This window comes from Mastigoproctus giganteus, chromosome 9 (assembly GCF_048544385.1).
Source record: "Mastigoproctus giganteus isolate SK-2022 chromosome 9, ASM4854438v1, whole genome shotgun sequence".
Lineage (NCBI taxonomy): Eukaryota > Metazoa > Arthropoda > Arachnida > Uropygi > Thelyphonidae > Mastigoproctus > Mastigoproctus giganteus.
In genome coordinates, this window is record NC_143583.1 from 84,983,117 (window position 1) to 84,999,750 (window position 16,634).

At 33.5% G+C, this 16,634-nt stretch overlaps 1 protein-coding gene across 1 annotated transcript in view; it reads right to left on the bottom strand.

Annotated features, from left to right (window-relative positions):
• LOC150080513 (pyruvate dehydrogenase (acetyl-transferring) kinase, mitochondrial-like) overlaps positions 1–16,634 on the bottom strand; it is a 111,950-nt gene that overhangs the window by 30,208 nt on the left and 65,108 nt on the right. The window contains exons 6-7 of the mRNA XM_090381932.1: positions 10,057–10,134; positions 4,410–4,486 (exon numbers count right to left, since the gene is read on the bottom strand). Coding sequence (XP_090238058.1) covers positions 4,410–4,486; positions 10,057–10,134 — 155 coding nt within the window. The remainder of the gene's footprint in view (positions 1–4,409; positions 4,487–10,056; positions 10,135–16,634) is intronic.

Below are 16,634 nucleotides of genomic sequence, written 5' to 3' on the forward strand. Positions count from 1 at the left end.
TAGAACAAGCAAATGGTATAAGGATGAGGTATTAAATTGAGGAAGGAGAAGGGGAAAAGGAATATTTTAAATAAATAAAGAGGAAAAATAGCGATAGAAGTAGGAAAGTTCGTTTCATCCTTGTATTGCACTAATAGTTCAACGAACGAGAAGAAATTAGAAATAGACAGCAGAAAGATAAAAAGCATAGAAAAAGTAATTAAAAGACACTAAGCTTGCTGGGGCCGTGAGGCCCAACCTTATAGTAAGGGCTTTGGCATTTGTAAGCGTTAGTATAAAAGGGAACTAATACCAAAAGCTTGTATAGAAATATAAGTCAAACACGCCGATAAAATGAAACCGAAAGTAAAACAAGAATATGAACACGTACAATACCTGGAATATTACAAGTAATGTGAAGTGAAAACCGGTCTGGTAGGAAAAAAGGCAGGGAGATGAAGTACATCAATTCAGTAGAGTAGCTGAATGTAAGCAGGTTTCAACCAAATGAACAATATATTTACATGATAGAGCAATTTATATATAGCAGAGAAGCAGACTTAATAGTAAGCAGCGTGGAAATTCAAAAAAGTGGGAATGTAGTGACCTCTATAGTCTTATTTAGAATACAAGTGCATGGAGATAATTTATAATAAGCGTTGGAAAAAGCGAAAGATGCAATTGCAATAGTATTAGCTTTAAAAGTAATAAAGTCATACACAATTAAACATTACCATTAATGTTGTGTCAAAAACCACATACACATAGATCAAAAGATAGTGTTACGTTATAATAAGCTTGTTTGTTTGTTTGTTTGTTTTGGTTTTATTGGCGCATTAGCTACTAAGGCTATAATGCGCCAAGACCAAAATATAATAAGCTGAATATTAAACGTATCAGAGAAAGAAAATAAGAATCTTAAATATTTTGATATAAATAAATTGATAATCTATTCAAATTTGCATGCCGGTACATACAAGGAAAAATAACTGATTTAAGTCAAAGGAAAAGTAACATGGTGACTTGAGATCCTAAAATGGTGTAGTTAAAAGGATCCAATATTAAAAGAACACAGCACAAAAACCATATGTTATGACATAACATGACATAGTTTTTGACACAACATTAACAGTAATGTTTAATTGTGTATGACTTTATTACTTTTAAAGCTTTACTATTCCAATCAAGCCTCTCACTTTTTCCAACGCTTATTATAAATTATCTCCATGAACTTGTATTCTAAATACGATATAGAGATCACTACTTCAGTGATTTTTTGAATTTTGACGCTGCTTACTATTAAGTCCGCTTTGCTGCTATAAATTGCTCTAACATGTAAATATATTGTTCATTTGGTTGAAACCTGCTTGCATTCAGCTACGCTACTGAATTGATGCACTTCATATCCCCGCCTTTTTTCCAACCAAATTGCATTATAGCCTATACACCTTTAAACTCCCAACCAGACTGGTTTTCACTTCGCATTACTTGTAATATTCCAGGTATCATACATGTTCACTTTCTTATTTTACTTTTGGTTTAGATTCATTTTATCAGAATGTTTGACATATTTCTATACAAGCTTTTGGTATTAGCTTCCTTTTATACTAACACTTACAAATGCCAATGCTGTTACTATAAGGTTGGGCCTCACAACCCCAGCAAGCTTAGTGCCTTTTAATTACTTTTTCTATGCTTTTTTATCTTTCTGCTGTCTATTTCTAACTTCTTACCATTTGTTGAACTATTAGTGCAATAAGAGGGTGAAACGAACGTTCCTACTATCCTACTTCTATCGCTATTTTTCCTCTTTATTTATTTAAAATATTCCTTTTTCCCTTCCCCTTCCTCAATTTAATACCTCACTCTTATTTCATTTGGTTGTTCTAAATTGATTTCTTATCTGCACAAAATTAAATCCTACAATAAATTCTACATATTCACTTTAACATTTTTCTATTTTAACTAAATTACTTATACCTCAATAAATTACGCTGCGCTGGGACTTCCTTGTCCATACTGTATTAGAAAGTGCTAATTTCTTTATCATGACTTGTTTTGGCCATTCACTTTTCTTCTACTACTATGGAATAGTATAGAAATGCAGTTCCTGATACATGGCCAGGTGTAGTCTCCTGATGAAATACCTGATCATGTCAATAATTATTTCTGCTGACATCAGATAATACATATTTGCATTACCTATATTCGACCATTTTTTTAAATATGTTCCCCCCATATCTGATGACAACGATAACATTTTCATTTTATTATTATTTTGATGTACTAATTTCCTTTACAGTTCCCCCCACTTTATATTGGCTTGATAATTCAGCCCATACTTTTTCTTAATTTATCATAACCTCTAGGATTTTAACACCCTTTCACCTTTCATAAATCTACTACACTTCTTTTTCTACTTTCCTCACCCTGCTAGTTGCTGGCACTTTGTATAACTATCACATCCATTTATGCATATTTAATTCAATATATTAATACAACTTATATTTACTCTTGCATCCTTTAACGCTGCTTTGCACTATTAGGTGCATCTGTCATACCTATTTATTAATTTTGCATTCACTGAAACAATTTCATCAACCGTATACCTTTTCCATATGCAACTATTTAAACATTACCTTTATAGAGCTGCATTGAATACTCTCTCTATATATATATATAAACCAATTAACCCATATAACTAATTAAAATATGAAATAAATGGCTTGATGTAGGAAAGCTTTTGTCAAAAATAAATAAATACAAAATCAGTATATTCAAATTCTCAATTAAATATTATTGAATCAAATCAATATTACAAATATAAAATAATATTATAGCACAGATCTGTTGATTTAGAATGAAATTCACATAGCTTACCACATGAATGTTATTCTGAATCTTAAATTCTTAATTCATGAATTCTTAAACAAAAGCATTGCTTCTTGTTTATCTAAAAAAAAAAAAAAAAATCTGCATTTGCAATAGTTAACTTCCAAATGATTTCTAATGTTCCACTTAAACAGTTTTCTTCAACAATTAATATGCTGCGAGTTTAATACTTGCAGGTTTCAATCTTAAATCAAATGAATTCCATAACTTTCAGGATGCAATAACTCTATTCAAGGAATCCTCAATTCAAAGATATTAATAAACTAAAAATGTTACCTCCGTATTCTGTTGATTATCTTTCCTCTCATATGTGTGCTATCAAGAGTACAAGACAGATTTATTTACTCTTGCTGGTGTATGTTTTAGTGCAATTAAAATTTAACGAAGTTAAAGCAATTTGATTTACACACTTCTAATTATAGAAACATTTTCCTTGTAGCCATATGAAACAGACTGCTAAGATTTTGGTATTGCCTATAAATAAACAACTTAATTTCTGATAAGAAGCTCAATACAGTATAGCAAGATCACAGAGCACAAAATAAACATAACCTTCTTCACTTGCTTGAAGAAATAGTGATTGGAGATCATACAAAACACCACATAAAAATCTGTACTCACACTCTCAAATTTAACACAACTGTTTACTTCTCAAACTTGTCCTAACATCTGGTACTCTCATTGTATATGTTATGTTATCAAACTTCTGGTTTGAGGCTGAAGGAAATGGAGCCAACTTAAAGTAGTATTGACAATGAGCTCACAATGATAACATGTTGTGACTGAAAATTTCTAACCTTCCTAAAAACAGAAATATAAAAAAGGAACTCCTATAAAGAAAGGCAAGCACAATTCATTATTACCCAAGCTTCTCTAGTTATAAAGAATTCCTTTTAAAAATCTAAGTGAGCAATGTACAACAGCAACAATTAGTGGTAAAATGGATATGCTGATACACACAACAGCATATGATTATATTGGCAGAACAGCACATCATTTAAACATCTTTAAAAATCACAGCTTTTTCATGAACAAAGATAATTAATATAATCACAAGCAATTTAGAAGACACTTCTACAATTTTCCCATCCTCAACCAACCAATCCTTGAACAATTGATTTTGAATTTAAAAACTTTAAGAATAAAGTTTATTCATATTATTTGACAAAATCAATAGGGAAACTGTTGTCATATAATTTATTAAGAAGATTTCAAAATGCTTTATTAAGCAGTATATCGTTGATATATATTTTGGAAATTCAATTCTGACAATTTGTGTTACCAATGTATTTTAACAGATTCAGAGGAGTAATTGTAGAAGCTAGTGTCAGGTAAGATATTATGAAGTCCAAATTCTGTGTATTATTATTACAAGTGATATTAGGGTCTGGAAATTTAGCATTTTTTAATCCAGTATTTTCTTCAAGTTTTAAATATTTGAGATAAATAAGTCCAGTATATCTTTTTTTTTTTTTTTCCCCCAATTTATAATTTAATTTTTTATAAAAGCTCTTCCAAAATAGATGTACTATACTTACCTTGAACAACTCAAATAATATATGATACAGATGTGAAGGAATGTACACAAGGGTAACAGGTCCACTTGGTTCAATAGCTAGTAAGAAGAATATCAATTAATAACTATCCAAAACAATTTCAAAATACACAATAAAGTGAAAGTTAAATAAATTTCATTCTCCAAAACTCATCTAATAAAAGTAAAAATGTAATTATAAAGTTCTTGACAATTTTAAACAATAGGTCTATAACAAATGGACCAAGCAGCAAAAGTAACATCCAAACAACTTTTATAAACATAAGCTTTCATTTATAAAAAACAAAAAAAAAGTTCTGATGGAGGTATGGCAACCAACAATACAGTTTTTTGAGACAGTTCCAGTTTCAAAGATACTGCTACCATAAACCATTATGTCTCAAATTCCACTATTTGGAAAATAGTAAATGAATAAAATCAAGTCTAAGTATTACTATGAAAATATGTTCAGAAAAATTCAAAAGATTGAGAGCTACAAAAAAAAAAGAAAAAAAGACAGAATCCAAGACTCAAGGAATGTACATATGTGTGTAACACAAGTGGAATGCTAATCAGAAAGCACACAAATATCATACTGTATGCAAAAATATTCAGCACAATTGTGGCAATAACAAACTTGACTGACTGTAATACAAGATGATTATGATGCCAAATATTTTTTTAATTATCCATAAAATTTTCTTCTAGAGTCAAAATGAAGGGCAAGAAAAGAAAGTGTATTTTTAATGAGACTTTGCAAAAGGAAAGATTCTTTTAAACAAACATGGCAATCATATTTAGTGATTCACTGTTATTACAGATTCAATCCATAACATTTTTGCTTTCCATATAGCTGTTGGCATTGTCATTTTCTTTCCCAGAATATATACCAGTGTAAATTCTGAATGGGTGTGCTGAAAAACTTTGTGAGTGATGGACAGCATATATAAAGCATGCTGATAAAGAACACACCAAAAACAACTGCAGTCTTAATTGAATCAACAATGAAGGTTTAAACCATCTCAATGAAATAGTAAAATCCACTTTAATATTGTTTATCATGGCATGGCTGACCTCCGTCACAATGTTTTTGCTGTGAACAACATAAACACTGACTAGACGGTGCCAATCACCTATTATGGTTTACTTCCAAACATTAACAATTATTGGAATATCACAGTGAATTATAATAAAATTCTTCTAAACACTAAGTAAACAGATGAATAGGAAACTTTAATATAATCACTATAAATATAAATTAAAATAATCAAACAAGTACAGTCAAAGCTCTTTTTATAGTAACCATCTTTTTAATATAAAACAACCATATGGTACATCTTAGCTGATTTTCCATTAACTTTCATAATACAGTAAACCCCCGCTATTCGCGGGGGTTACGTTCCTGAGAAATTCGCGAATACCGAAAACGCTAATACTGAGTTATGGCTCCCATAGTAATAAAGGGGTTCCGTTCCAAAGTATGAAATATATAAGAAAAACTAGTCTAAAATTTTGTCTATGTATGTATTATATGTAGCTTCATAATATGACATGTACATAGACAGTACATAGTGAAATGCAAGCATATAGCATCGAAATGAAAATAAGAAACAATTTAATATTAAATGTAATATTTATTAGAAATTTCAAACCAGCGCCTTTGCTAGCGAAAAAAAAAAAAAAAACATCCCGCCAGTGCTATCACCAGTTTCGCTAAAGTGTTGATAGAGGAGTTTTGCCTTTTCGCGAATGATGAGTGAACTTAACGGAATTTTATTTCGAGTTCGGTCTTCTATCCACAGATTTAAAGCCTTTTCCATTTTTTCTAATTTAACATCACGAGTTACAGAGCAAATTTTTGAAGTAATTAGCGCGTTTTCACGGACACTACGGCGGATTTTTTCTTCCGATTTCTTGATTGATCGTACCGTTGACTCATTGATTTTATAATGTTTTGCTACTGAGGAGACACTTTCACCATTAGAAATTTTGTCTAATAACTCAATTTTATTCGCTAATGTTATCACCTTCTTTGATATTTCCACATTTCTCTTTTTATTCGTAGCCATATTTTTGTAGGGGTTAGAAAGAACTTGTCCACAATAAAGTCACTTTCTTCCGTTAACACACTCGAAAAAGTCTGTTTTACACTGCAAAACGGTAGATTTATCATTTTTGTAAGCATCTCAATTTATAAATTGATAAATTTATTCAGTTTATAAGCATATAAATTAAAAGCAAATGACGAAACCTTCCATGACTAACACATACTGAACAAGGATTACCGAGAAACATCCACGCTCGCGATTTTTTCACCCATCTCCCCCCACCCACTGAGCGCTGTTTTGACCGAGAAAGATAATTTTAGCCACGCCCATGTTTTTTATGGCGGAAAATATTCACGGCGCTTTAAAATTCACATTTTTTCAGGTTTCATTTTATATTAAATCGGCGATCGCGAATACGCGAAACCGCGAATACAGATACCGCGAATAGCAGGGGTTTGCTGTAAATGTAAAATGCTATTTCACATCCTCATTATAATGACCCTGAATGATGAATGAATTCTCTGTAAAAACCAAACATTTTCCACCACTCTTTTTTTTACTTTTCTATTACAATATTCACATTTCAAAATGGAAGAACATTGAAGCTAATGATGAACTTGGAGGCTGACTATGAGAAATTATGTATTGGCAATATTCTATGCTTGTTGGTGCAATTAAATTAACTCTGACCACAAGTTCCTTTCATTTCATTACACAGTATGTAGAGACTGTTGTCTTGTTTTATAAGTATGGCTCCAACAAAGTGGGTAGCTTCACCATCACAGACAAAATCAAGATTTTAAAAACTGTAGATAAGTGTGCATTCTAAGACCAACATTGCTAAACAGTTCGGTATCCCTAGCAATATGCTGTTCACCATGCTCCCTCAGACAAAAATCTATTAAAAACCTAAGGCTGAATTGTTCGCACATCAAATGAATATTGAAGACAGAGTCTTTCGACAGATGCTGCAAGAAATTTAAGACTTGTCATTGATTGCCTTTCAAAAATTTGTTTGTGAATAACTGCACCCCTCATTGCCAACTGAATGGACTGCCACTTTGAAAAGCTATTAAACAAAATTCTGCTGTGTCTCTAAAGCAAAGCAATGCAAAATCAACATGCTTCAGGCAATGTATTTAAAGATTTGCAGCATCTTTGCCTATTAATCACAAAGAACATTCCAATAATAGTGAATAAATATTTGAGGATGTGTGTCATTGCTTAAACTTAGAGGAAAACGTTTCAAAGACTAGACCAAAGTGGATGCTGACATTGCATGTTTCAGGATTTGGCACGAGTGAAGAGGAACTCATCGCAGAGAAACTTACTGTAGTTGAGCAAGAAGTTTCACTGAAGGATGCTCATCAAAGACTAGAACATGCATGTTTTTTTTTTAAGCACAGCCTAACTGTGAAAATAAATTAATCACTATCACAGACCTTCATAACTCTTTTAAAACATGTTCTGACAATGCAACACCACATTTTAACAGACTTTTAAACTATGAAATAAATTCCCATGTCCATGGCAGGGCTTGATATATATTGTCCAGTCAAAACATTATGACCACATACCTACTTAATAGTCAGTATGTCCTCCTCTTGCCACCATGGACTCCATAAGGCCTCTGAACATTGCAGGAGATATGCTGTACCATGTCATCAGGATTGTATCCCATAGCACTGCAACAATCCATGATAGAAAATGCTGATACCAGATCTGTCGATACAACATAATCCCAGAGAGGAGGTGTTCGATGGAATTCATATCTGGCAAATTTAGCACCAAGGTAGCTGGAAGTCACTTTTGTTTTTGGTGAACCACTCTTAAACAATACCAGCAATGTATTTATGTACTGTCGTGCTGGAACACACCTTTACCATCTGGGAAGCTAGTCACGATGAAGGGGTGCACCTGGTCAGCCACAATGGTTAGGTAGCTTGTAGCATTCAAAGTGGAGTCAAGGAGCATGAATGTTCCAAGAAATTCCCAGGAAAACACCCCCAATACCAAACAATGCCACAACCTGTCTGTTTTTGTTGGATCAGGGCACAGGAGCGATTCCTCCCTACAGTTTGTTGCCATACCCTCCATCCACATGGAATAGCAAGATATGCGACTCGGAGAAGGCAACTTTTTTCCCCCCAGTCATCAATGGTCTACTGATGCTGTTCACATTCAAACTTTAAACATTGTTGGCGTTGGGGTGGCCTATACAGAGGAGGAGGAGGAGGAGGGTTCATTGGATCGTGGTCTTGGAAACACTACTGGTCATCCCCTGGTTAAAGTCCATGGTCAACCATTCTATTGTTTTCTATCTATCGGCTTGCACAATGTGGTGCAGCCTATATTCCCCATAGCCATCAATGAGGCACAGGCGACCACCAATGGTTTGGTGACTGCTGCTCTGTCCATTATCCAACCACTATCAGAACACCTTAACTACAGCTCACAAGATTTGCAGTTTCCATAATACTTCCAACCTTCAACTTGTACCCAACAATCATACAATTTTCAAAGTCTGTCAGATCACTTTCCTTGCCCATGTCAATCAAGTACTTCATATGAAGTATGTGCAATGAACCCGCAATATCACCAGTTCTCACCAGCACACACATACCACCAGGTTGGAAGGAACAGTTGATTGCTAAAATAAATGGGCAGTCATATTTTGACAGAACATGCAAGACTAATTTATAAATTATGTGTATATAGTAATTACTGTACATACATAATTTAATCTTACTACACTGACAAATCAATGCAAAATGTACAATTATATTATATGCTCAAACCTTTCTTTTTTCTTTTGCCGATTTTATGAACTATCGATATAATGTCCCTTCAATAACTGTCTTTTTCTGTTTTTTATTTCCCTTTGGAGTCACTATAAAGAGCTTCAACTGTATAATTTTTTTTATATAAACAAGCACAAAACATGCAAATATGGTAACCTTTAGTAGCATATGTTATTGATTGTTTGTTTGTTTGTTATTTGGTTTTTAGGAGCATTAGCAACTAAGGCCCCAAATTGCTCTGGGATATGCGGTGGTCATTCCCTGACCTTTCCGCATCCTCCGTATTTGGTGGTGATGGGCTCGAACCCCGGTCTAATCAAGAAGCGTGTGCTACGCACTGCTGCTCCTTCCCACCTGGCTATGGAGGTGCCGCATATGTTATTGAAAACTAAAAAATATTTAGTAAGAACTATAATTCTGATTTCCAAGTCTTTTTTTTTTTTTTTTTTTTTTTTTTTTAATACTATCACAGTGAAGTAACACACTTTGACTAAAGCTGAATTTTGCATAATAAATTTTATGCAAAAAAAAAAAAATATATATATATTCTATTTCTGTAAAATTTGGAATTAAATGGATTAAGGTAAATGAGTGTATTAGCAAACAACAGGCACATTTTTCTAAGGCCTGCATAGATTTCAACATATATTATCCACCAACACATACTGGAATGCAAAGTTAAAAAAAATGATAGTCCATTCCCAGAGGTCATTTGAAAAGTGAATGAAACAGCAAAAAGCAGATGGTACTACTTATCTCATTTTATATATAAATTAATACATAAAAGTTTAAATAGACATACCATTGTGCTCCTCTAGAATGAATTCTGGACTAGCTAAATAATACTGGTCACACAAAAATTTTGCATTTTCGTAAGCATCTAAAAAAAAAAAAAAAAACAGAAACACATACTCAACAAAACTGAAATTATTAAATGGCAGTTATTTTATTTTATATAAATAATAGCATAGACACAATAGAAATATCTTCAAAAGATTAGCAATATGCAAAATAATTATTTCGAAAAATTATTCCTTTTAGAGGATGGCATTAAAGGCAAACCAGAGTCAAAAATATCTACCATGATCTGTAACTATAATGCAAAGGATTTTGCACTAAAGCTACAGAAAGTCAGTGGCCATATAGAACTTAACTGATTGGCCAATAATAGTTGCCCATTGCTTGTTTAGCTGCTCCCTTATGGATTTGGAAGTTATTGCTTCTCCAGTCCAAATCTTCTCCGGCCTAAATTACCATAAGAATCTGGATCATCCCAGATTCTTATGATAATTTCATTAATATTCCTAATAATTTCATGCCTTCATATGCCATTTATAGTTGAAAAGTTAAAGAGACAGATATGCCACTTATTTTGGAGCAATTAACTAATCTTGACTATTTCCTAACAGTTAAAATGTGGTTTCCAATGTAAAGATCATTGCAGAGTACCTGACTCAATTCAACTGTCACTTCAGCTGTATTATATATGATTCCACTACATTAATTTCATATGGAACTATCTAATTTACTATTCTTCTTTGTAAAATTTCCATTTAATCTCAATACAGTACACAGGCCAGAAGAATATTTACTGCATGTATGAGAACAATTCCCACTGCTTAGCTTTTACCCGTCTTTCCCCATTGACAGTTTTGTCAGATATGCATAACTAGCATATGAAAGACGTGGGATAATCACATTATCATGCATTTATCCCATGCTTTTTTTTCCTTTCTTTTCCACATTTAAATCTGTCAGCACCCTTGTCATCCATTCTGGCATTTTTTATTGCAATGCTTCCTCACTAGAATTAATGTGTTCTGGCTGCAAGGATACACTCTCCAGCAATATCCATAATGCATTTGTATTAGAAGAAATTTCTTTGGATACAACTCATTTTATGATACTGTGATTGATCACCACTCATTATCAGTTCTTTAATTGTCTTTAAATATTGCTTTGATTTTTCACAAGCACTGGGTCCTTGCACAAGAGGCAGAAATATCCAGGAGTCATGGATATTTCTGCCTATTGTGCTTTCTCTGACAAGTTAGAATATAACACATTGTCCAGTTGGCTAAACAAACCGGTCACATTCTGTGTATTGCTAATCCACAATTTCCATTATAAGAGAAAGTTAAGTCACCCCATAACAGGGCAACTCATTTTTCAATGAAGTGTCCTGAAGAGATTTTTATCCTACTCTCTTTGCAGTCACTTAGCCTTAAGCATTGATGAAAGGTGCTAAGTTGTAACACACCCCACTACATTTTTTTTTTTTTTTTTTTTTAACCACTAATCATCTCCCATCATACAGAATCAACATTTGCTTAAGTTTGATCAAAAAGGAATAATCTGGTCACCTCAAGCAGCTATATAAAAAGCATAACATTTTCCTTCCTTTCATGAACATTCTATTCACTACAAAGTTCTTCATTCCGTATCTCTTGGATGCTACTCTTGGCTGTGAACAAAAGCTTTCTTGCTTTTTTTTTTCCCCTGTTTAACTGCTGGTGGTTTCATGCCTAATTCATTTTCCCCTTCTGTGCCTTGGTATTTCAGGGCTGCACATAAGTAATCTTGAGGATGACTGAAGTGTAAATCTTGGTATGTGTCACAAAAACTCTTGGATGTTCTTTATTCAAGTGAATTCTATTTACTAAATAAATTTCTTCAACAAGCTTAGGCAGGCTAAGCTAAGAAAACACCTCACTCCATAAGCCTTTGAGTCCAAGTTCAGAATTAATCAACAAGAAGTTCATTATATAAATTACTCCTGTTGTTATGTCTGTGCAGAACTACAGGCAACATTTTAACCTATCTCACAGCATTAGCATTTTAAGTGGCAAAATGATACAAGAAAGCAGGTGTACAAAGCCACACACACACACACACACACACACACACACACACACACACACACACACACACACACACTTTTTATATCCCTTTAATAACTGATCCAGTCCATTTTTCTAGGATGACAATTTTTCAGCAAAGTTGCTCCATGTTTACAGCAGAACTTGATTCTTCGTAAGACCATATCATTGTGGAAAATACTTTGCAAGGAGGGGATAGTTTTTTCCATGCCAGGAGTGACCTATTACATGGTGAGGAATAAAATGCTTGGGGGAGAACATCTACTGGATTTGTCGGCTTATCAGATGCACTTTTTTCTTTATAAATACCTTAAAAGAACTTGCACTGCATCTAAGAAGCCAAAAGTGCCAATACAGCACATGAGTAAAATGGAGAGTTAACGTACAGTAGTTAATGGATTGTTAACTACTATACATTAATACACTTTTCAGTAATTATCAGGCTGCTGTTGGAGTAACAAGTGAATTCCAGTTATACATTTAAGCCGTAATCAATAGCAAGTGCATCAAAAAGGCAAAATTATACTATTGTATTTAAGCTAAAATAGTACAATATGCCAAAGAAAAAGGGGACAGAACGGCAGAACGAAATTTCAGACCACCACCTACTGACAAGATGATTCATCAATGGAGGAAGTTTTATTACAAGAAGCAGATGAAACAATGCACAACCTTCGTAAAATCCCACCTAAATCGCCAAATTTGGAAGAAAACTTGTGTAGTTGGATAATGGAACTTAGAGACATGGGTATTACAGTGAGTACTAAAATGATAATAGTAAAAGCAAGGAGACAAGCAGATGATATTGGGATACACGACTTTAAAGGAATTGATTTTTGGTGTTATTGCTTCATAAAAAGAAAAGGGTTAAGTTTACGCACAAGAACTAGAATAGCCCAGAGAATGCCTGCTGATTACGAACAGAAAATGTTAGATTTCTATAAATTTGTCCTTAATGCTAGAAAACGAAGCAACTACGAACTTAGCCAAATCGGGAATATGGATGAAATTCCATTCACTTTTAACGTGCCATCCAATAAAACCATAAATCTGAGAGGGCAAAAATCCATAACTATTTAAACCACTGGACACGAAAAGACACAAAACCACAGTTTTAACTTGTTGTGCTGATGGGACCAAACTTCTGCCAATGTTAATTTTTAAAAGAACAACTTCACCGAAAGATAAACTGCCAAATGGAATTCACGTACTTGTACAACTGAAGGGATGGATGGATGGATGAAAAAAGTATCAAGGACTGGTTTGTAAAAAAGTTTGGTCCAGGCATCCTGGTGGACTACTGCGTAAAAATGCACTACTAGTATGGGATCAGTTTAGAGCACATAGGACTGAAAACATCAAACAACTGGCTGAAATAATGAACACAGAATTAGCGGTAATTCCGGCTGGTGTAACTTCCCAGTTACAGCCATTAGATGTCAGCATTAATAATCCATTCAAGAATAACATGCAGGAGCAATGGAATAAATGGATGATAGAAGGGAACCACGATACAACATCCATCAATAGCACAAGTGTGTGAATGGATGCTAAAATCATGGCATGATGTTAAGACTGAAATTGTGGTCAAGTCCTTTAAAAAATGTGGTAGAAGTAATGTAATGGATGGCACTGAAGATCGTTTATTGTATGAGATTGACAGTGATACTAGTGAAGAGGATGATGATTATGATGATGTTTTGTGATGAATTTTAGGAAGGATGTAGAGTTGCTAGAACAAGTACAGAGAAGGGCAACAAGATTGGTGAGAGAAACAAAGGGGTGTTCTTACCAAGAGAAGCTTAAGTTCTGCAAGTTGCAGCATCGGGAGACTAGGCACCTGCGAGGTGACCTGATTGAGGTGTATAAGGCCTTGAATGGTTTGAGCAGGCTCAATGCTGATTAAGAAACTGAGGGGGCATAGATTCAAACTGAAGAAAGACAGTTGTACATAGATGTGAGGAAGTTTTCCTTTAGCCAGCCATTTTCAATGTTTCTCTCAATGCTCTCCTCAGGATGGCTATAGCTTCACGAGTTTGCTTTTTTGTAGTTGATTGCTGGAACAGACTTCCATCTGTTGTTGTGGAAGTTGATAGCTTAAATAAATTTAAGGCTGAACTAGACAAACATTTGGAATGACCGGATGGGTGAAATGGGAAGGGGTTTTTTTTTTTTTTTTTGGCTGATGCTATATAAGCTTGCTTTCTTGCATCATATGCCTCAACTAATGCTGAGGATAATGATGATCAAGTCAGTAATGAATCTGAAGTTGAATAATATTAAAATAATAAGAGTAATAATCCTATACCTTTCTTTATTGGCTTTTTTTTTTATTGAATTTTAAATTTTCATTGTATTAACAATAAATATTTTTTTTCTTAAATTTACTGTTCCAAAATTAGGGTGCGTCTTATAAGCCGACAAATAGGGTAATTTGGAAAGATCAAGTTACCAACTTTCAAACAATAAGTGAAGAGAAGTGTAGACTATTTTCTTTGTTAACTGAAAGGTAAAGCTTGTTTGTTTTCATATTTGGGGTCAAACACAGTAAGCGCCAGTTATAGTGACCATGTTCGCAAATTGAATTTTGATTCTAATAAGTTAAAATCGACAAATAATTATATAAATATTACTATTAACTGCAGGTTATATAAAGCACAAATTTACACTTTATTACCAAATGTTCATTATAAATTAAATGATGTGTGAAAATTGGAAGAATATTATCCATAGGTTAGCAAAATAAAAATAAATTTATACTTACATACATATTCTGATTTTTACAACCCTTTAATAGCTTCTTCTGCTATAATGACTCATTTACGACCTATGTTTACTTGATAAAAAAAAAAAAAAAAAATTCTTTTGGTACCATCTATCACATGTTCAAGTTTGTCGGTAGAGTTTCTCTGCACTCTGTATATAATAAATAGTTAGTATGGGCTGTGTTTATAGCAGTGTGAGGAGTACTGCTAATAGAACGGGCAAGTTTGAAATTCTTGGTTAGTACAGTTAATGCTGACATAACAGAGATAAACTGAAAATACATGTCACCCAGAAATAAGGAAATGAGCTTTGCTGTGACATTACATTTATGAAGGATGGACAGGAGAAGAAAAGCTGGGTCATGTTACTTACCTAAAATGGCCTGTGCACAGCAAGAACATTCCCACATTCTAAAATAACACATCAGAATTCAGTTTTTTGTGTGCGTTAGCAGGAAATAAAGTGAAAATGGGATATGCTGCAGGCAAGTAGACTTTGAAGAGTACGAGATTTCAAATGTTATGAGATTACAAACTGGGAGGGAAAACTCACCACAGAGAACAAAATTTTAAATAACTAGTTGATAACTATCTATATCAGCATGTTAGGAAAAGTACTAGGTGCAAAAACATTTTTGATCTGATCATCACCCATGATCAACAACATTATCCTAGGGTTCATATTACAGGAATCACAGTACAGGAAACACGCTGGTTTAACTCTAGCAGGAAGTGATCATGGAGTGCTATGGTGGATGATGAAAAGTGAGATCTGGGTTGTTAAATGTAATGGCATGGATTTCAATTTTAGGGAATGAAAGGAGAGCATGGCAGATGCTACACCACCTATATCAGTGGCAAAGGCTGTAAGGAAGTGAATTATGGGAATAATTCTAGAGCTGCTAACACAAACTATGAATGCATATACACCATTGAGAAAATATATGCACAAGGAAGAAGGTGAGGTGGATGAATGAGGAACACACTAGTTTAACAGAACCAAAAAAGATAATATAAGACAGTTATGTAGTAATGATAATTTCTGAAGCATATAACATAAATAAGTTCATCTGTAATAACAACACAAATGGCAAAGGCCAAGTATGAGAAATCACTGACTAAAGGAACAAAGAAAAGGAACAAGTTTCGTTTTAAAAAAAGTAAATCTGAAGAACAAATGACCTATGAGTTGGATGCATGAAATAACTCTGTCATTATTTGGACTTCAGCTAAGCATTTGGCTCTGTCCTGCACAAGAGGCTGCTATATAAACTGAAACCTACTCAGATCACAGAGAAGATCCTTAGATAGCTTACAGGATGTCTGTGCAAATGGAAGCAAGGGTGAGGGAGTTATAATTAATGGTTACTCTTCAAAATGGGCTATGGTTAGAAGGGGGTTTTTCCCTTAGGAAACCATGATGGGACTGCTCCTATTTCTTTTTTTTTTTTTTTTAAACTAGAAAACCCAACATGTGTAACTTATGTGTAACTAAAATTATTTCCAATTGAAATGGGGAGCAAGGTAAAAAAAAAAAAAAATCAGACTACTTATTTTAAATAATTTTTAATAAAAAAAAACAATTGAAGTCTTCTAAATATTAACCTTTTCACAAGCGAGTAGTTTATAAGCACTGTGTGAGTCCTGGGATGGGGGGAGTTTTACTTTTTTTTTTAATTTTGTGAAATTGTAAAAATTAGAAATTTTTATATAAACGTATTTAAATATTAATTTAT